The 22,208-nt window shown below is 41.6% G+C and overlaps 1 protein-coding gene across 5 annotated transcripts in view; it reads right to left on the bottom strand.

Annotated features, from left to right (window-relative positions):
* The window catches only part of THSD7B (thrombospondin type 1 domain containing 7B), a 282,914-nt gene that overhangs the window by 23,210 nt on the left and 237,496 nt on the right, over window positions 1-22,208 (bottom strand). For all 5 annotated transcript variants that reach the window (XM_072342394.1, XM_072342396.1, XM_072342397.1 and 2 more), the window contains exons 17-18: window positions 9,505-9,638; window positions 8,603-8,756 (exon numbers count right to left, since the gene is read on the bottom strand). In XM_072342394.1, coding sequence (XP_072198495.1) covers window positions 8,603-8,756; window positions 9,505-9,638 — 288 coding nt within the window. The remainder of the gene's footprint in view (window positions 1-8,602; window positions 8,757-9,504; window positions 9,639-22,208) is intronic.

Genomic DNA, 22,208 nt, shown 5'->3' on the forward strand with positions numbered 1-22,208 from the left:
CATGCTACTAAGTGCTGTCAAACGCTGAACCCCACATGGGTGAAAGTATGGATAATTCCCTTACTGTGAATATTAAAGAGAGATGTCATGGCATTGCAGCATAAAATCTCAGACTGCTGTAAACTGGATTAGTAGCACAGATGATAGCATAGCTAAACAGAATGAATTCCAGGACAAACAGGAAAAGTTCTGGCCGGGTTTGAAAACAGAGCTGACAAGGTGTGTGTTGTTTATTGCTTATATTACACAAAGGAAACTGTATTGCGTTCTGACTGCTGACACACACCTTGTCGAACCATTTTAAATGGTAATCTTATGTGAATATCCACGCCCATCTAGAACAACTAATTGTTCCTAATTGCCTGAAAATTAAACCTGCGCTAAGTGTTTTACCAATAGTTCATGGCCTCCTCCACAACTAGTGTCTGCTCATCCTCACAGTGAGGACTAATAACTTAAATTACTTGGGCATTTAAAATAAACAAAGAAATCAAAGCAGGTATTTCCATAGCTACTGCTAATTAATTTTCTTCTGTATTTTTACCACAGAAAAAGAAACAAATCATTGAATGCTGTGAAAGAAGTTAAGTTTGTGCCAGCTCTGGAATACCTGCCTTTGCTCCCTTTCCAAAACCAACCCCCCTGTAGACAGAAAATATGCATAATTTGTAGATAAGTAACCGCTTTTAATAAAACAGTATTGTCTAGCACGCATCCTGCTGTGCACAATTACAGGGCCTTGATGCAGCTCACCACTGCGTGGTGCACATGCTGTCACAGCCACCCAGCAGTCCTGGCTAGCCAGGCAGTTCTCCCTCTCAGTGAAACAGCCCTGACTTCAACAGGCCGAAGTATATCTCACGTTTGCCAGGATCTAAACAAATGAGGAGTTTACTGCAGATCTGAAGCTGGCATTCTCACTGCACCAATGAGCCACCTTGTTGAGGAGCCAGGGTTGATACGATAAGCAACTCACTTTTACCTGTTCTGAATAATAAAGAATCTCTGTCAGAAAAGTGTTCATTTAATCAAGCCGAGGACATGGGAAACATGCAAAAATTCAAAGTCTGCAAACTGTAACTAATATCCTGTAATATTATTTGTTGAGTTTCTCTTTACGTCAATTGAGAAGTCAATTTAGTTTTATAATTGATTTTCTGGCCTTACTCTTTCAAGTTAACTATGTAAAAAATTGAACCAAATATATATGGAACCGAACAAGCGGCAGGAGGGAATGGCTTGCAAAGAGAAAGATGAAAGCTGGAATTTTCAAAGGAGCAAGAGGGAGCCGAGCATCCAACCACTATGGAATCTCAATAGGGTTGGGTGCACAACTCCTGCAGGACCCCCACAAAAATCCCAGGCTGGAAAAATTAAATACTTACTACATGATAAAGAATAAGGAATGGCTTTGGAAACCCTAAGTAGTTAGGGGATGTAAACAGCACAAGTTAAAGAAGAGAGATTATTTCTGATGGGGAAATACTGAGAGCATTATTAATAAGAAATAAAGAGACACGTCAGCTGCTAGGCAGAAGGAAGACGCTATGTCACACAGTCATCACTAACATCAGCGTGTAGATAGACCTGAATTTGGGTGTTAAAAAAATACTGAGAGAAAAAAAACTATTACCACTGACTGCAAATTACATTTTTAGGAGGTATGACAGGAACAGTGTTGTCAGTATTACAGAAAAGACAGTAAAACTGAGTAAAATCATTTGAGTAATTTAAGTAAGGAATTAATACAGAGCTAACTAAGATCTGGGTAAGACTGCAGAAGGGCTTGACTCTGAGTACTCTCACAGATGCAGAAAATGACAGTCAACCTGACTGCTCAAAAGTGATCTTCTGTATGAAATAGGACAGGTGCCATTCCATCAGTGAGTGGTGCTCCTCAGGTGTTGGTACTGGGACTGGCACTACTTCGCTTCTTGTCCTGAGAAGGACTTGGAAGTGCTGGTTGATGAAAAATTCAATGTGAGCCAGCAATGTGCGCTCGCAGCTCAAAAAGCAGACTGTATGCTGGGCTGCATCAGAAAAGGACTGGGTGGTTAGCAGGGTCACTCTGACCTTGCAAGGCTCCATCTGGATTACTGTATCCAGGCCTGGGGTCTCTAGCACAAGAATGATGTGGAACTGTTAGTGCAGGTCCAGAGGAGGACCACCGTGATGCTCAGAGGGCTGGAGCACCTCTCCTATGAAGAAACATTGAGAGAGATGAGCTTGCTCAGGCAGGAGAAGAGAAGGCTCCAGGGGGACCTCACTGCAGCCTTCCAGTACCTAAAGGAGGCCCACCTGAAATTTGGGAATGGATTTCTAACAAGGGCATGTAGAGAAAAGAAAAGGGGTAAAGGTTTCAAACTGAAAAAGGATTGAGTTTTTCCCCACAAGCATTTATGAATCTACTTCTATTTTTTTATTATTATTTTTTTTTAATAAACCAAAAGCTCCTCAGTCCTTTTCTAAGCACTTCCATTTCCAGTTCCTCTCTTTCCATTAAACAATGTGATACTTTAAAAGACATAATTTTACTTCATGCCATTCCACTAATAAATACGACTTTTACTGACTGTAGATTAAGCTTTTCATTATTATTTTTACATCAAGTTGGATGTTCCCTCTTGTAAGCAACTGGGTTTGTGCTCAGCATCAGCCAATGCACTACATACAGCAAAAGGAAAATGAAAGAAGGTGCAGCCAGCATCACTGTTCAGAGACAGGCAGGTATGTACGATTAGAGTATACAGCTGTGGGAACTTTGAGTCTGACAACTGAGTCTTGCTTCTTCCTGAGGATCATGAGAGCTTACTATCTGCTTGGCCAGTGAAAAACCTTAGTCTAATTTCTATTCTAATTTCAGGGTAACTGAATCTACTTTCTGCACCACCCAGGCTACATACAGGTTATAGATTTCTAGATCAAAGAATGAGGATGAATATGGATGTTGACTGGCAATAAATATAAGAGAGAAAAAACAAGAAATGCTGTGATGCATGGAAACAGAAGGTAGAGATGTGGAGAACTTTATGTACCTTCAAGGTTAAGAGCCTGCTAATTTTGGCACTTATCTTTACATTGTTGGTTGCTGCATTTATTCCAGATTCTTCCTCAATGACTGTAAGCAATGGAGTGCACAATTTAGGCATGTACTTTCTTTGATTTAACTGGTAGGAATGGAATTAATTTCTAGTTGGTAATAATAACAGGCACGTAACTCAGGTCACAATTCATACCTTACGTATCATACAGCATATCTTGGAGCGTAAGGACACCATACACTGACAGTAAGTTTCTTTACATGCATAACTAGACTGTCCCATACTTTACCACATTAAATCTCAGTGTTTTCATTATTCTTTTCTATCAATTGTGAAGAAGTTGAGTTTGAACCAGCATCTACAGACAAGATTATATAAATGACAACAGAAAGAAAACATCCCGAGGCACTGGGAGATGCATATCACGTTGAGGGAGGAATGAATTGGTGTCTTTCCTAAAGGACTATTCACTTGAGAAACTATAAAAGCCATGTTCTTGATTCTGTAGAGGATTTCTTGGCACTATAACTACTGCATTTTTAGTATTTCTTTTAGCCAGTCACATTTTTCTAGCATGACCACTTGACACTATGTTAAGCTAATACAAAAAGTGAAGGATATAAACATACACAAAGAATGTACCCAGCCTTTGCTCCAGACAATAATAGAACGGACGAAGTATAGAATGTTTGCTCTGGAAGAAAAGGATGCAAAATAAAATAAGACCATAAGGTTATGAAATCTAAGTTCTCGAGTATGTTAACATTGCACATAAATATATTCTATCAGACTTTCTTTGTGGTGGATTTAAAAAGCTGTCCATTGATCTAGGCTTTCACATGCATCATAATTGTTCAGCATAAAGGTCGTAACCCAATAGAAAGCCCTTTAAGCTGTTTTATTTATCAAACGGCTTGTATAATGCACGCTGCACTATAAATAGCTGGCCACATTATATTTAAAAGTCTATTCATAATGAAACATGCAACCTCAAACTAAGGGAATTGCATTGGCAGCAACAAGGTTTAACTATTTTTAACACTGCAGTGAACCACTGTATTGTTCATGCAGACGTGGATGTTTCAGAACAATTTAACAATCCCCTCACAGTAACACAGGCGGCCCTTTGAAATGAAAATGCATTTATCTGTGCTTTCTTTTTGAGACGTATCTAAGTTCTGAAACTTGCTTCCATACTTACGTAACCATTATTTATTTTATAAATATTTTTAATAAAGGTGAATAAAATAAACCAACAAATCTAATACATATATATATATATATACATATATATATATATATCAATCACTAACTTTTTGATAAAACCATTAAAAAAAAAATCAAGTCACAACTATGGATAAGGAACAGCATACGTTCATCCAGGAAAGCCTTGGACCAGCATAATTCTTATATTTGACTTACATGAATATCCCTTGGTCTAGAAATTAAGCTCTATTCAAGCTTCATTCTTCAGTCCAACAGCCATAATATAGGTCCTCTGCCAAAGCCTACATGTGAAGTTACCAGTTGAGATGAAGACTCCAGCAATGCATGCAATGAACCACAAAATCTACAAATGAGTCCTCGATTTCTTTTCCAATTGGCTTAGAGGAAAAGCACTACCAAACCAAACCAGCTCAGGCTCACACCTGAAATGAAAGCCACTGTGAAACCTGTGAGTCAGCTGTATTGCCTGCTGCCGCTTTTAGTGCAAGCAGTTATCTGAATATTGCACACACCTCACAGATTCAGGAGAATAATAAATCAGTTGTTACAAGTCCTGAGCACTGTAAATGGCTATTGATCCAGGAGGAAAATGCTCACTGAAATAGGGACAGCTGCTCTCATTCGCTTGACATGTAACCTCCTCTAATTAACTAATTTCAGAGCTCTCAGAATTTGCTGCTAGGAAAACCAACAGCTGAGGCAAACAAGAAGGCCACTCAGATCCGACAGTAGGGCTGTGACTGCTATCCACAAGGCAGCAGACAGCTAACAACGACAAAAAAATTGAGGTAATTATTCCAGGGACTTGTAGCACAACTCACATATTAACTCATTTTAAGAATGCTTTGATGAATTCAATTGAAGTCAATTAATTACATTTCCAAGTCAGATGAAGACAAAGTCAAGACACTGCAGGTAGTGCATGTTATTCGATCACTGAATATTTAACAGAGATGATAGGATTTCAGCTTCCAGATTGTTTAGCTGGGTCTTTGAGCAATCAAGTGATGATGTCTGACTGAACGCACTATTGTAGCTGGAATGAATATGAAATCTCTGAAGCAAAATGCAAGTCAATCTAATTTGCTCATGATTTTTTTTTTTCTAACTAACTAGCAAGCTTCAAACTGTTATTTTAATGGCTTTAAAGCCTTGATATTTAACTTACATGGGTGTTACTTAGCGACAAAGAAAACTTTATGAGCCAAAAAATAGTCTTCAATCAGAGAGAAAATCATTTTGAATTTCTTCTTACAATAGAGAATGTGAGAGTCAAAAGGAAGCTTTAAATCAGTAATTATGAGTTTCTTGAATCCAGCAAAGAGACAGAGACTCAAGCAATCTAGAGGCATTACATTTCAGACAGTTGCATTTCTGGGTCATGGCAAAGTGTCGTTAGAGAAAATATAATTCATATTTGTGTAGCAGCGTTAAACAGCAGCATAATCAAGATGCAAAAACTGCAATCTGATTGGAAAATCTACATAAAGGAATGGCGGCAGTGCCTTAAACTAAGAAAAATGCCCCTACAAACAGTAAAAGGAATTGAGAAAGTAACAGGAATACAAAAGCTGCATGCTTTTGTAGAAAGCATTGAAGGAAATACTTCCTATTGACAAAGCAGTCACCACCTTTATGACTCATTGATTTCAATATGATTCAAGATCATTTACTACCTTGAAAGTAGAAAATCCACATGGGAAGAGTACTGCTACAAGGTAAAACAGAAGTAATAAAGTAATACCCCAGAAAGTACCCAGAGTACAATGGCATACTGACAGAGGGTAACCTGGATAATCTAAAAGGCCTTTTTATATTCGGCTGATAAGACTTAGTTATTCCGCTATCAGGATGAATTTATTATCAACACTATAAAACTGGAGCAGAGCACCAAAGTGAATGGAAAAGAATTCTCACATGACCAAATCTTAGGTAAATATCTTGAATCAAAGAGCTACTCAGTCAAAGATGATGCTGAAATTGGAGTCGCTCATTTCTTACAAACTGGAATTTGTCAAGTTTCATAAATCCTCTTTATCTCCTGTAAGCCAAACACGGCCAGAGATACAGGAGGATTTCCCAGAATGCTCTTTGGCAGACGCCTCACAAGAGTTCTATGTCTAAAATAAAGCTGACTCTTTTGAAATGAAATGTAAATGGGATCGAAAGAAAAGTAACAAGGATGCATGGTTTGTCTTTTCCGTTTAGATATGATGTGGTCCTTCAAAAGTTTCAGGTTACATAGAGGTGCCATAAGGAGCCAGACTTTGCTTTATACATTCTCTGAAGATGGGCATTTACTTGCAGCATGAGATGAATCAGAAATCATGCAGGCATTTATCAGCTACCGAGTAAATTCCCTCAAAGAAATTAAACAGGCAATCCTAATGAGGGAGAGGCTCTACATACACCAACTTTCTGATGTGGTTTTGGGGACAAGAGATTTGATGCAGACTGGAGGCACAACAGGTCTGACCAAAATGAGGTTTGGCTCCAGAAGCAAACTTTTATATTCAGGTAGTTTTTTACAGTGCCTTCATGCAAGGCCCAGATCCAACCTCTCAGCTATAATGGAGTTATTCAACTGACTATATGTAGCTCTTCCCTTAAGGATGAAATGAGAAACTCCACTGACTCCACTGCCTGTGGAGTCCATTGTAACTCCATTCACTGTGTTCACCAGTGCGTGGCCATTCTTGGCTGCCACCTTTCCCTGTGACAACTAAGGAGGCTGAGGGTTGCTTTAATCATCCTTGTGCTGGCAGTGCCTCACTCCTGGCCACTGAGTTACCCTCAATCCCTATCCCATATACAGAATGAATAAACACCATTTGCAGAAGGGTCATTCTGCACGTATAGCAAGTCCCATTGCTTGCCTTATTGTTGTTAAGCATCTGCAGTCTGGGAGGAACTACGCTGTGTGGCCCTCTTGAAACCAAAGGAACACAAACAGCCTGTGTAGCTATAAAAGTGAGACAGTGCTGCTGTAAACTCTTCAAAGGGAGGGTTTTATTTGTCCATAAAACTTCAAGCTGTTTATTGCTTTGTATCTGGACAGAACTATTTAAACACATGCTCTATCCACACACAGCCATCTCTGTTTCACAACAAAGCATAGCAGAACAGCTTGTGAAAGCATGTTGTTCAGTTAATTGCATTGGCAGGCAGACACCCTCATATTTATGAATTAACAGCTCCCACGGCACAACGATCTACAAAGAGACATGAGGACTGTGGCACCCAGGCCTGGAAGCACCAAGAGTTATGCCATATGATGGAGTTCATCCCACCAGGCTTGTTCTGGTCATCCCTTTGTGTTCTGTGGGCTGCAGAGACCTCACCATTGCAGAAAAGAAGTCTTCAACCAAAAACTCAAGGTGCCTTAGGGATATTAGGATGCCTCAAGCAGTCCTTCACAACCAACTGACTGCCACTAGCATGACTGAAAACACCCCACGGCTTTAAGAATATGCATTAGTTACTGCATGCTGAAATGAAGAAAATCTGTTTCTGAAAACAAGTTAGTGGCAAAGAAACAGCCCAACCAGGGTGGGACTTTGAAAGGTATCCAAGCATCTGCACTGGTTGCAAGAGAATTTTACTTCGTCAAAGCTGATCTGCTCAGGAGGAGGTGAATACAGGAAATGAAACGCATGCTTTCATTTCTCATGTTACTTACTGAGTACATCGATAGCCTACACAAAATATTACAGGAGGAAATTACCTATGTCAGCAGTACTACAAGTACCTGTCCAATAACCACTCGGACTTTTGATAATGGCCTTGTTAACATAGGGGCAATGAATATTTCTGCCACTTAAATATGTCAACCAAGCCTATTACAAAACCCCTTAGAATAAACCTAGCACCTATTTCAACACTAACCAGAGAGAAATGATAGCTTTCAAATCACATGCCTTGAGGCCAGAGAGTTTTCAAAGGGCAGAATCTACAGCTTCTTTCCATCTTGGGCAGTTAAAAAAGAAACAAAACAAAAACAACACAGAGCATTTGGCTGAGGTTGTATAATTCAGAGAGCTTAAAGTATTTTGGGACATAACCAACTGTTCACACATCTTGTTGCCATGCCCTTGCTACTACTGCCTCAAATCTTCCTTCAGGGTTTTTGGAGGAGGACATGCTAGATAGAAATATTGTCTTTTTGAGAAGAGAGAGAAATACAGAAATCTCCAGGTTCAACCATGTTGGCTGTAGGATCCATGAAAACGTATTCACTTTGTTGTTAGAAAAGGATTATTTCACACAGTGGTTGAAGGACAAAGAATAAGACATGTGAGGAACTATTCACTGGAGCCCCAGCCAGGTGAGCCTACCTGTGGACATGCGCTCCAGGGTCCCCAGTCAGATACTGCACACTCATTGGGGCAGTACAAGCTGCACTTCCGAATTTCACTTGGGATTTCAGCCTTATTGCACAGGGTGTTGGGTACAGTTTCCCCTCCACGGTCTTCTGCAGTACTTACACACCTACACAGAAAACAGAAATTTTTGTTTGAGGTTAATCAGCTTATTACAAAAGTGACAGATGTCAGCAGGTGGGCACAGCTCCAGATAGGACACTGTATGTAACACAAAGCTGTATGCAGTAAGTCAAAGTGATGAATTAATGGTGTTAACAAGGCAAATTGAAATGCTGCGCACATGATGGACTTTTGTGATTCAGGTTCCAATAAATACTGTAAATAAATATTTAAAGCCTCATATGAGGAGCTTTTAACTTTGATTGGAAGACACATGAATGAAGAGAAAATGACAACCAGAAAGAACCAAACCTTTGTACTCCCATTAGTAACACCCTCACATTTGGAAACCACGGTATTTGCCAAGCCTAGGGAATGAATACTTACTGATAATGAGCACCACTCCAGTGAATGCAGTGCCACTAGTTGTGGAATATGTTAGCAATGAGAACATGGATGGCGTGCAGGTCAGAAGTGTGTTGCATCTATTAATATATATTAATGTATGGCATTTAGGTTAAAGAATTCTAATTTAAACATCATGCCTTCTTCATGAGAGAAGTCTCAATCATAACACAAGGCTTCATCTCTCAGTGCTTTCCTTGTTAATCATCATACAGACACGCACATTTCCTTTCATTTGAAAGACTTTGGACTTAACAACATACTCACTGTCACTTAGCCAGTTGTTTCAGCTTTATGCAAGCGTGTTTGAGCTCTTTCTAATTTGCAATTGTGCTTTTGTCTTCACGCACCTGACTTTCCTCGTTTGTATTCCTTCTCCACAGTGGAGGGAATTTTGTTCACTGTTGATTTTGCATGGAGACCACGGTTCGACTACCCAAGAATACTGATTGCACTCAGTGTAGCATGGGACTGCCTCGTACACCTGCCAGAAAAAAGAATCAAAACCATTCATTTGAACTATCCGGGTTAGCATCTCTGCAGAAACACCTCAGCCAAAACCACAAAAGAGTAGACTGAAAAACATCCTGCCTTCTGCTCCTTATGCTGTAAGTGTTGTCATATCCTTAAGTTCATTTATTCATTATTGACTTGCCAGGGGATTTCTAAGTATATGATAAACTGCAGCACGCACACAGCATCTTAGGATGCAGGATAAATAACAGTTATTCTCTAAAGCCAGAGCAGGAATTCCATTACAATTTCATTTGCTCAGATTGCTCTCGCTATAATCTATCATGTCATTCACCGGGACCATATGCACCGCATCTTTTTCATGTTTCAAAAGGCACATGCTTAAAACCAGCACTCATTTGCCTGTGCTTCTAATGTATCCTGCTAAGTAATTTCATGCAACCCACAAATTTCATCTTTATACACAACACTATAAATGCTAGTGACTTTCCTCTAACATCTCTCTCAATCAAACACGACTGTGCATTCACCTGAGCTACGGAATCTATGTAGAAAGAAAAATACGGCCAAATACTGAGAAAAATAATGCCAATGCTTGATAAACATTTCTACAAGATGCTCAGCATTCAATCTGGTTGAAGCAGCACGCTGAGGAGCAGTACTTCAGCAGATTTATAGGTTTAAACAAATGAATGTTCTGTTACTGTAATGAATAAAAGTTATTTGTCTTGAACCAGCCTGTCTGCAGAAGCTGATTTGAAGATACAACGTTCCCTCTTGCTGCCCCCCAAAAACAGAGCCTACCTAAGACTTCTTCAGCATGGCAAATCTTCCTTGGCCATGCTGCTGTCATCAATATGAGCCTCACTGAGAAAGTAACTGCAGACCCACCAAATTCACCCCTCAAATAAAGAATTTTAGCTACATGTTTGATTTACAACTTCATTTAAAAATAACAGGCTATGACTATTCTTTTGTGGTCATAGCAATTAAGGAAATCTTATCTGCAATATTTTGCAGGTGAAGGATGGGGAGACTGAGAAACTGGCTTGAGAAGAGAACTGGTGCCTCATCAGCACATTAACTTACTTCCTATCAGATGAGAAGAAGGTAACTTGTTAAGATATACAGGTATCTTTATATGCTATGTAGTGCACATAGCAGCTAAGTTTCAGGTGTCAGCTATTCTCTAATTAGCTGTGCAGTCACACTCATTAGCATGAAACAATGCACACAGGAGCAAAGCAAGGAAGCACCTGTGGATGGGAACTGTGCTCCCAGCCCAGCCCACAGGCACAGGGGGACACATCGGTGTCTGCTGTGAAGCAGGCACAGTCCCAACAGATGGATGTAGAGACTCAGGGTATTTATTAGTGTCTCTGCCCTACGGAGGGAAAAGCAGCCACGTTCTACCTGAATCATCTGACAAAACACTGCTTTCTATAGGAGATGCTTGTGGGAAACGTGTGCTTTAGGAGTTTTAGGGTTTTCCCTTGCTGCAAGGGAGGCAAAGCTGGGAGACTGCAAAGCTGTTAATGCACAGAGAGCTGGATGCAGTCCCAGAGCAACTGCAGCCACGAGGGTAGGTATCTCCCTAGACAAGAGTAAGGGAGGGGAAACCTCAGCTGTTCCCAGTGCACTGTTAAGCAGTAATTACTATCAGTGAGCACGGGGGTTACCTACACAGCTCAGCCTGGGAATTCCCCCTTAGCAGCAGACACCTCTGCCTAGGGATCCCACAGTGTCCCACTCCCCACACCATCATGCCAGCTCTACTGGGTGCCAGGCTGGTATAAGCACTGCTACAGGAACTGAGCTAGGCAGTGTGCTTCCCTAGAGCTAACTTGTGCATGCTGCTGCCATGGGGGAGCTGGGAGACAGAGATATGGAAAACCCACGCAGCCCATTTGCAGATAGTAGAGCACTAACATCAGGAATTTACCATGCTTACATTTTGGTGGTCAAAATATGTGGTATTTGTCATTTGTGGTACATTTTTGTATAAGAAAACCAGCAGGCTCGGGAAGGGATGGGATGCCATGTGAACTAAAACCCACCTGAGGAAACATGTGCAGGCAAAACAAAAAGACAATATGCAGTTAACAGTGATGTGAAGTGATACTTCAAATGTGCTCTCTTGGAAAGCAGGCAGGACTGCAATAATAAAGCTGTTAATACAGCATTTGTATTCTGGTCCCTAGTCGTGTCAAGCCTGTGTGACCGCATGTGGAGCCTCATCAGTCTCTCCCTGGAGACAGCTGTAGCTTTGTACGAGCTGAGCAGGGCACACACACGGACAGCAGCACACAGCACCAGCCACACGATATCAGCAGTGCCCATAGAACCTACTCAAACCCTGCAAGCTCCTGCTCCGCTTGCTGGCCGCAAGGAACACACCAGCATGGCAGGCTGCAGCTGAGCTGCTCCTTACATCCATGTAATGTTAGGACTCCCATCAAACCACCCTCCAGCGCAGAACCTTTCCCTTACCCCAACCTGAGCCTCCCCCAATGTCCTGTTGCTGTGACCAGAGATCAGAGCTGCCTGGGAGAGCTGTAGCCACCATAAGTCCTCCCTTCAACCTCTTCTCTCTGGGCCCAACAAACCCGGGACCTCAGCTGCTCCTCACTCACAGTTGATCCTTGGCATCCCTCCTGTGGACCTCTCTTGTACTCAAGTTGATAGGCTCAGGCATGTTGGCAGGCTGGGATATACACCACTCCTCTCCCCAAGCACAAACACAAAGCTGGGAAAACAACCCACTGAATGCTCACCATTGCCAAACTTACACAAACCAGCTATGCAGTGCACTTAGAAAACCCTTACAAGCAAACATCCAACAGCAGTGCAGAACTGCATGGCCACACTGCACCTCCTGAAGGACAGAAGCTAGAACAAGATCAAGGGATGGGCAGAGGGGTCTGTAACTCAGCACTGCTCGCTGTATCACTATCTGTAACCACAACTAATCTGAGATACATTGGCACCCGAGTCCTAAAATCAAGTTGTTAGGCATGCTCCAAAGGAATTAAGGGTAAGGAAGATAGAAATTGCTTTTTAGGAGACAAACCGCTATAGGTGTGCTCTGAAAAAAAAAGGGCAGTCCTCATTCACTCCAACACAAACCCTACATCCTTCCTAAAGTACCCTGAAGTTGGATGCCTACACAGCATACAGTTAGCATTCGTGCATATCTATTGCTGATCTACTTCTTTTTCTTTCTTTATAATAGCTGATACTTACCTTTTAATGAAAGGTCCAAACATGTAACCACCAGAGAGCTTTTATGTACTTTACAGCACCCTGAAATATATTCATTTAAATGTAGGTCTGTAATAACAGTGAACTCCCAAAGGACATAAAGGAAAAAATGCACCTGCTCTTAAAAGCAATTCGTAGCTATATTTTGGGTAGCTTTCCTGATGAGCACCTGCAGCTTAAACTCGAACAAGGTTCAACACTTCTGAAAATCACAGTGACTTCATATTCCAGTGAACATCAAGATTTATTGTCCCTCAAGGTAAATATTGACTCTGGTTTTCCCTCGGTCAATATTTTAGTTTTCAAGACAGTAAATCTCAGTGTTCACCTCGACTAAAGTCAATATCTGCTTATTATATTAGAACAACCAAACTGATCACTGTAGCAGTTGCCTGAGACACTGAGGACTACCTCTGTGCTATTCATTTCTAATAAAAATGGGCTAAATTCATTGCTAACGTAAGTCCATTTCACATCACTGCCCTTATACCAATGTTACACTAGATCTCATACATTGAAAACAGCCTGAACCGAAGGAATAACAACCTATTTTTTGAGCAATAGAGACCACCACAAATAACACTAAAACCCTGTGAGGGCTTAAAGAAAAAAAATATCATGTAGAAAAGAGAGCTGATTTTCTCTGGTTTGGCAAGACGCTTCTTGGTAATGAAATTCAAATGTAGATACTAAAAACGCTCCTACTGAGGCTTGCCAGCAATTTGCCCACTTTTAATACTTTCTGTGTGGCCATTTCTCTATATCCTCAATACTGTAACTTCAAGAGGCAGCAGCACTGAGATGTTGCCATGTGCAAATGACCCTCCTTGACTTACAGCTCAGGGCCATGACTTGAAGACTTGACACCTGGCCTGTAGCCTCAGCTTCTACTGCAGGCAGCCTGACACACATGGATCCAAATCACAGCAGGAAACAGCCACGGAGACATCCCCCTATTACAACCACCTGTACATCTGACCTCTATGTTGTCTCCACCTTGTTCATCCATATGTCTCTTTTTGGTGGGGTAGGTCGTATTCCACCCAGGTAAGACCAGAATAATTGTCGTACCGCCTAATACCGCCTTCGTGTTCCATTTAATCCACAGCAGACATTTCCTAATAATGAGTTCATTTTACTTAATTCTTTAAAACTAGCTTCAAAATGAAGTACATGCTTTGTTAATTACTTAAGTGAATGTCTGATCTGGCAGATCTAAGCACACATTTAAAAGCTTTACCAAACCAGCTGTGTGTCAGAAGGAGAAGTACTTGCACATTCACAAACACTACATCACAGGACTGACCTCATTAAAATTTTAACATTAAATAGTTCTCTTTGGAATGAAATTGATTTTAATTCATTCTAGTTTGCTCATTGATCACAATAGTTAGAAATATGCTAACCGCTCATCAGTATGAAAACCCATTTAACAATCGATTTTTAAGCAATTTGGATTTTGCAAAGCATCTGTTTCAGTGACGAACGCTCGCCTTGGGGGGGGTTTGAACTCGGCAAACAGCCTCCAACCTCAAAAGACACTGTTTAAGAACGACTTACAGCACGGAAGTTTGCAAAGATAAGCATATGTTTGAACTACTGAAAATATGGGAATTCCTGAAACTGTGTGCCTGTAACAGTCTATAGAAGTGCCAAAATCCTTGTGAAGCAAATTCAGCACTTTTAGTTTCCGTTTGTATGCAAGCCAAGGGGGTTCATGTTTGTGGCTTCCTTTGTGCTAAGGATAAAAAAGGCATCAATTAGAACTTCCATAAGGTTACGATAAGCCTTCAGTGGTGCTAAAGCAAGGTTATAGAAAACCTGAGACCGGTTTGTTGGTTTGCAGCTGACAAAAGGATGGGATCGATTCTATTCTAACATCTAAGCAGAATACATGAATTGCAAGTCAGGGCCATAACTACTCACAGAAAGACAGAAAGTATTCATTCCCACATTTGGAAGCTCCTACAGAAACGGACACTTCAGCATTACTTTAAATGACTGGCCACGGTGACAGCCTTCATAAACAGTGCCAAAAAAATGATGGGTTTTCAGTGAGTAGGATGGGCGAAAACACTCACGAATCCTCTGAAGTTTCCCTAGCTCTTGATTATCTATTTATAACCCAAGCCTCAAAACAGCTCAACTTTAATCCTAATTTACACATGAGAAAACTGAGGATGAAGAATTAAGTGATTTATTAGAGGCTGGAGAGGAAGCCCCCAGGGAACAGGGGACTGCAGCTGGAAATGCCCTATTTCTTGCACTAACTAGATGACAGCTTGAAATCAGATACTGAACTGTTCAGATAAAGACATTTTAGGCTGGAACCATCAGAAAAAGAAGCAGAGCAAAACTCTGGCTGTAAAACGAGGCAAAATAAAAGAGGAGAGACATTCAGAAAGCAGAAGAACATTTCTGCTACAAAGAAATCTGGGTGCTCCACATCTGCTCACCATGACCTTTACATGCCTTTGCTGTATCTGGTCCACTGTTGCACTTCTGTAAGACCGCTTGGCCTCCTAGTAAGTCACTTATTTTCTTCTAATGGATGATTAAATATGCAAAGACAGACACCACTGTATTTCAAATTCCTAAGCGTAACGAATGGAGAATGTCTTGTTTAAAAAGTTAATTGAAGTAAGCTCTGCTGAACCACCGTCATTACAGCAAATACCTACAGAACTAACAAGTTGCTCAGAGAGGTTTATTAATTCACGTTTACTATTACTAAGTGTTTTTACACTTCTCATGCAGGCACTAAGAACACTGAGATGTAACACGGTGAAGCATGAGTGCTTCTTCCCAGAGATTACAGCAAGAAGTTTATGTAATTAAATGTGAGACAATATGGGAGAAAACATTGTGTAAACTGTTGTCCACCTTAATTAATTCTGGCTAGAAGCTGGGAGGCTCAGAACACTGCCAGCCCTGGTGAGGAGAGGCAGCTCCCAGCCCCAACCACATCCCAGACCCCTGAGATGGCACCTGAACCCCCCACACTAATTAGGCAGAGAGTGGGAGGATGGATAAACAACAAGGAGCACTCGAGGTTTTACTGTCCCCACAGTCCTCAGACTGAGCAGCAGAGCTCAGCACTGCGGATGACCTTGCAGGTACCTCGCAGGCACTGGGTGTTTCTACCTGAAATACTCAGGCAAGACAATTTACTCTCAGAATTATACCTCCAGAAATGAGACATTAACGTGGGAATGGGGAGTACACTAATACAAGGGGCCACTTCCTGCTTTTGATTTTAATTATATTGCTTCGTTACCAAGAAAATACTGAATGTAAACAAGATATTAACAAAGGATATTGTACTGTGTTGTGAAACACGGGGGTCTAAACCAAGGCAGAAACTCATTAGTAAGAGTGGTGCTGCTTTTTTCTTTTGCTGATTCCAGAAGCAGAAGCTGTAAGTATTGCAGCTTCTGCTGTCTCCCTGTCACAAAGCAAGGCAAGCAGAGCAAATTTAAGTAGATATAAATAAATCAATGTCCTGCGTTTTTGAAACAGCACATTCTGCTGAAGCTGAAGGATGGTTTCAGGGGTAACAAATGAAAGTGGCACCTCTGCGGATGAATCTGTAACGTGGTAATAATGTTGGATCCAGTTTTAAAGAGAGGAAGGGAAAAAAGCTGATTGATGCAGAACATCGAAGCCCCTTTTTAGTAAATGAGAACAATCAGATAAGGTGAAGACAGATTGCAACACCAACCTGAGCCTTTGTAGATGTCCATGTTAGCAGGGCATGACAAGCAGAAAAGGAAAGAAAATTATATATTCATTAGTTGAGCTGCTGTATGATAATAGTGAGATAAAAAAAAAAAAGAAAAGAAAAAAGCAGAATATCTGCTTAAAATAGAACTGTTACAATGTAAGGTTGCATTCAATTCTTTGATTTCCCCATCTTTCAGATAAAAATCCCTCAATAGAAATCAGGCACTTATTTGCGAGTGAATGAGAGCATGGCTATGGTGAGGAACTAAGCAGAGTTCATCCAGCAATCCTCTGAAATTCCTCACTGTCTCAAAATCAGAGCCCTAGGAGAAAAATAAATCTATGAAGCTTAACTCGGAATCTGCTCAGAAACCCCCCAATTACAGAATATCAATCACAACAGATATTAAAGGCTTTCAGACATTTAAATCTTAATTGGGTGGCACCATCCCCTGTGAAGCCTGTGGATCCGCAGCGGAGCGCAGAGCCCCGCCAGCTGTGTGCCATCGGCTGCGACCGATCTCCATGAATGCTATCAATATCTCAGAGTAGATTTCATTAAGGAAAAATAATTAAATGATAAAAATTCAATAACGCGGGCACACAGCGTGCACACATCCAACTGAAAAGGACAGCTGCGCGGAGGCGGCTGAGCGTCCCGAGCATCACCCACTGCCTCTGTCCTGCCAAAGCAGAGCCTTTCTGCAGGTCAAACCCTGCCCCAGTGGGACCAAACGAGCCATTGCCCGATTGAAAAGCCGAGTCATCTGTCACATGAAATGAAATAAGTGCTGCTGCTAAACACAAACAGTCCCAAAGAAGCACTTTCTTTGCAGGCATCTCTACAATAGGCAATTTAAAGGAAAGATCATCAGAGCTTACTGCTAAGTTAAAAACGATGCCTCGGAGACAAAGTTTCAGCCCCAGTCTTTCTCTTAAAAGAGATTTTAAATCATTTCAAGGTCTAGAAACTTCAAATTGATATTTGACCACTCTATTTTCATGTCTTAAGCAAGACCGAATTAGCGTTGCAGAGCAGCCACTTGTCCTTACACTGGACTGACACAATTTTTTCACAGGAGATTTAAAACCGCTTAGCCGAAAAGAACAGAATGATTGATAGCCCTATAGGCAAGAAACAGAAGAGATTGGGAAATGTCAGACAGCTGAAAGTCATATATGTTTTCTGAAACACTTCCACATGACTGTGCCGAAGGCTCAAATTGGAGACGACTGCAAAGTGCTCTGGGGGCTGCCTACACTCACAGCCACAAACCGCCCCATTTCAGGGTCCTGCAAAAGCAGCAATGGAAATGCAGACCAGCTCCTGCCCTTACCGTTTCACTAGGATATGGCTGTCATTCTCCCCTCAGCCTCACTCAGCAGCTGGGCTGATTGCTCCTCATCACCATCCAGACAGAGCCGGAAACAGCTGCTCATAGGGAGAGCGGGATGGAGCTGATCGATGTGTGACGGATCCTAGGGCTGCAGATCACTCACAGCCTGATTAATAACAGGGCCTGGAAATTTCTTCTTAGAGGAGTGAGTTGCTCCACAAGCCAGGATACCTGACAGCCTGTTGCATCGTGTATTTATGGTGGCTGTCTTACTGCCGAGACAGGCGGATATTAGCAATGTGTTTCGATGCAGCGTTAACTTGAGCAATTTTCTCTGTCTAATTACAGGTGGTGCGAAGCTCCTGGCATGGCTGGGAAGAGGCCACCCTTGTGACAAGCAAGCTGAAGTCAAGCTGCTGCACAGATGAAGGCAGCCACAGTCACAGCGCTGTAGACTCACACAACCTGCAATTGCTGTGATCTGACAGGGCTGTGGGGTTTTTTGATGTTTCTTGTAGGCAGATTCAGACACAGCAGACAAAGACACTGAAGGGCCTGGTTTTAGTTACAAAATGCACACGTTCTGGAAGAGCAATGTGCTGCAGAGAGAATTCTGATCTACCTGAGACCACTCCCTGGCAAGGACATCCATCATTAAACTAAAAGTTCCTTTTAAATCCTCCCCAATCTACTCAAGACACAAGATATATAGTGATGGATAATGAGAACCTAGATAAAGAACAAACAGACATCTTTAGAATAAATCTGGCCGCATACAACTGCAGAACGCTAAATACACATATAGCCATGCTCTGCAAACATCAAGATCTAGCAACTATTTCTGTTTGCTTTGTGGTTGTTTTTGTTTCCTTAAGGAATTAATTTGTATCTGAATATTGATACTCTACCATGAAACAGAGCTCTTTATGTGTACCCACTAGGGGTAATGGCCCCAGTAATCATCACCAGCAGATCCCCAAGCCTTGTTCCATAGGTCTGCAGTGTTAAGGAAGGTTACATCAGGGCACGAGTGACTCAGCAGGTCTGGCACCTCTGCCATTCCCAGAGCACTACCTCTATGCACCCATCACTCTGAAAATAACAGCAGAAAAGGCTCTTTTCCAAAACAGTAAGCAAAAGGGAAAGTAGCAGGCAAATGCACATCAAGACTACGCAACACAGCTGAGCTTCAGTGCATCACACACACAAACCAGCCCACCTAAAACCTCTCAGAGAAGTAAATAATGCAACAGAGCAAATTGTATGCGGTGTAAGCTAAAGGAAACAGCAGTGTAAAGACCATGTAAATGGCCTAGAGAAACGCAGTCACTCAGTCTATATAGCTGAGGGTGAGAGAATGGCAGAGCTGAAAGAAACAGAGGAGCCCAGGAAAAGGGAACTGCTGTTACCTGTAAGAAACCACGCAGAGAGTGTTCAACCTAAAATCAGGCAATATTCAGCAGAGAGGATGGTAGAAAATGGAAGATCACCAAAAGAGTGAAGGGAAAGAAGGATGAGACAAGATCTTTATGAAGGAAATCAGATCAGAAAGTTTGGCCAGCAAGGACAGCAAACTTGAAGAGACTCTCAAAATAACTTACGGATCAATGAGCTACTTAGGAATGATGGAGATGTGATTGCACAGGATTCTTCAGAAGATGCAATGTAAGAAAGCTGGAGGAGGAAAGGGGGGGAAAAACACAGTGAACTGCACAGCAGACAAAAAACTTTTACTCTTGGAAAAATATTTTCATACAGACATTATATAAGAGCAACAGAAAATAACAAGGAGACTAGCAGCAGGCAGCATGGGCTTGTGAAGAAAAACTGTGAATTCATTCTGATGTTCTTCTGTAACAGGAACAGATGCCATGGATAGGGATGAAATGGCAGATAATACAGTGACTTTAGAAAGTCTTTTGACACTATCTCTCAGGCTAAGGAAATATGGTCTGGACGAATCTAATACTTGATAAGTACAAAATATGTTGGAAAATCATGCTCAGAATGGTTAGTAGTGTAAAACAAGCACAAAGTCTCATGCATGGCTCTGCAGAGCTTTACGTTCTGTATCCAGTCTCACTTTGTGTTTTCATTAATTTAGGGCTGATGGATTGAAAATGATTCCTACTGACTCTGCAGATGCTGCTGAGGTGAGAGGAACAGCAAGGCAGCAATCAGAGAATGAGAGAATCCAAAATGGGCTTCACAAACTGCAGGTATGTACTGAAAAAACTGGCTGATAGAGAACAACTGAATTAGATTCATTAAATCCCAAGGACTTAATAGTGGAAACACAGGATAGGAAAATACTGGACCCTGCACAGGATCCAAAAATTGTAAAGACCCACGGAGAGAATGTTCTATAATGTTTTTGTTTTGCCATAGTTGAACTTATATTCAACTATGGCATGGGCTCAGCTCATTAACTGTGTCCAGATGTGGGCACCCACAAATCTTTCTCTAAAATTGGAAATACATGGATTTGATGGGAGAACTGTTCAGCGGATGAAGAACTAGCTGCAGGATCAAACCCAGAGAGTCAATGGCTCAATGTCTGAATGCAGATCAATAACGAGTGGTGTCCTTTAGGGGTCAGTACTGGGACTAATGCTCTTTAATATTGTTATCAATGACATCACCAGCAAGTTTGTGGATATCACCTAAGGGATGGGATGCCATCCAGAGAGACCTAGACAGGTCCAAGCAGTGGGTCCAGGAGAACCTCATGAGATTCAGGAAAGCTAAGGGCAAGGTTGTGCACCTGGATCATGGCAACCATCAGCACAAGCTCGGGGACAATAGGATAGAACCCTGCTGAGAAGGACTTGGGGTGGAGGGAAGCTGGATGTGAGCCAGCGATGTGAGCCCTCACAACCCATGAAACCAACTATAACCTGGGCTGCATCAAAAGAAGCATGGCCAGCAGGGCAAGGGAGGGGATCCTATCCCTCTACTTTGTGGTGGTGACACCTCATCTTCAGTACTGTGTTCAGATGCAGAGAGACATGGACCTGCTGGAGTGCATCCAGAGGACCATAAAAATGATCCAAGGGACAGAATACCTCCCTTGAGAGGACAGTCTGAGAATTAGGGCTGATCAGCCTGGAAAAGAGAAGGCTCCAGGGAAACCTGAGGGTAGGTTTTCAGTATGTAAAGGTGAGCTGTAAGAAAGAAGAGGACAGGCACTTTAGCAGGCTCTGTTGTGACTGGACAATGAAAAAATGGTTTCAAACTAAAACAGGAGATTTAGACCAGATATAAGGAAAAAGATTTTTATGATACAGGTAGCAAAGCATTGGAATAGGTTGTCCTGGGAGGTGATGGAAGTCCCACCCCTGGAGACATTCAAGGTCAGGCTGGACAAAGCTCTGAGCAACCTGACTGAGTTGTAGCTACTGCTGTTCATTGCAGGAGAGTTGAGCAAAATGACCTTTAAGGGTCCCTTCAAATTCCATGATTCTATCTTTCTAACTTTAAGAAACAGCTGAGAGCCAGCAGATGACAGCAAGATTAGTAAGACCGGAATCAAACTGATGCAGTCAGTTGTGGCATTTCCACTCTTGCTCTACAGGTAAATAATTAAAACACCAGTGTAATTAATGGCAATCTATACAATGGCAGGTCTGCCAACAAAGCATGATATCACTGTCAGAAGAAATAGCAACGCTGAGTCACACAAAGAAATAACACTGCTGTGTCACAGCAGAGATAGCTTTAAAGATCTTCCAGCAGCTTGAAATCATGTATCTATGGTTTCAGTGCTGGCCTAACTCACTGTTGCCTTGACTAAATCAGGCTGCCAAACCGTGTTTTGGAAACCAGTGACTATTCTACCTCATATAGAAATAGGTCAGTGAAATTACCATTATATGAAATATTTAAGAGTGCTGTTATAACACTGCCAACAGTCCTAGCTCCTCGTTGTAAAAGGAGCACTGATAATGACAGAGTAGTTAAAGAAAAACTAGGAAAACAATCTGAGGTCTGAAAAAGTCGCCTTACAGTAACGAACTGAAGAAACTAGACTTTTGGTTCGGGTGAGAGGTGATGAATAGGAGACATGATCATTTTGATTTACCTCAGAAAAGGTCCTTTAAAGCCAATAGATATATATCCCCATGTCTGCAGTTAAACAAATTCATATTCAAGTTACAAAAAAGGGGACCCTCTTAAGCATGAAGGAAATTAATTACTGGATCAGCTTATCTGAGGAAAAATTCTCCTTCAGCTGAAGCGTGAGCCAAGGTGGGCTGCCC

The sequence above is a fragment of the Excalfactoria chinensis genome, chromosome 7 (assembly GCF_039878825.1).
Source record: "Excalfactoria chinensis isolate bCotChi1 chromosome 7, bCotChi1.hap2, whole genome shotgun sequence".
Lineage (NCBI taxonomy): Eukaryota > Metazoa > Chordata > Aves > Galliformes > Phasianidae > Excalfactoria > Excalfactoria chinensis.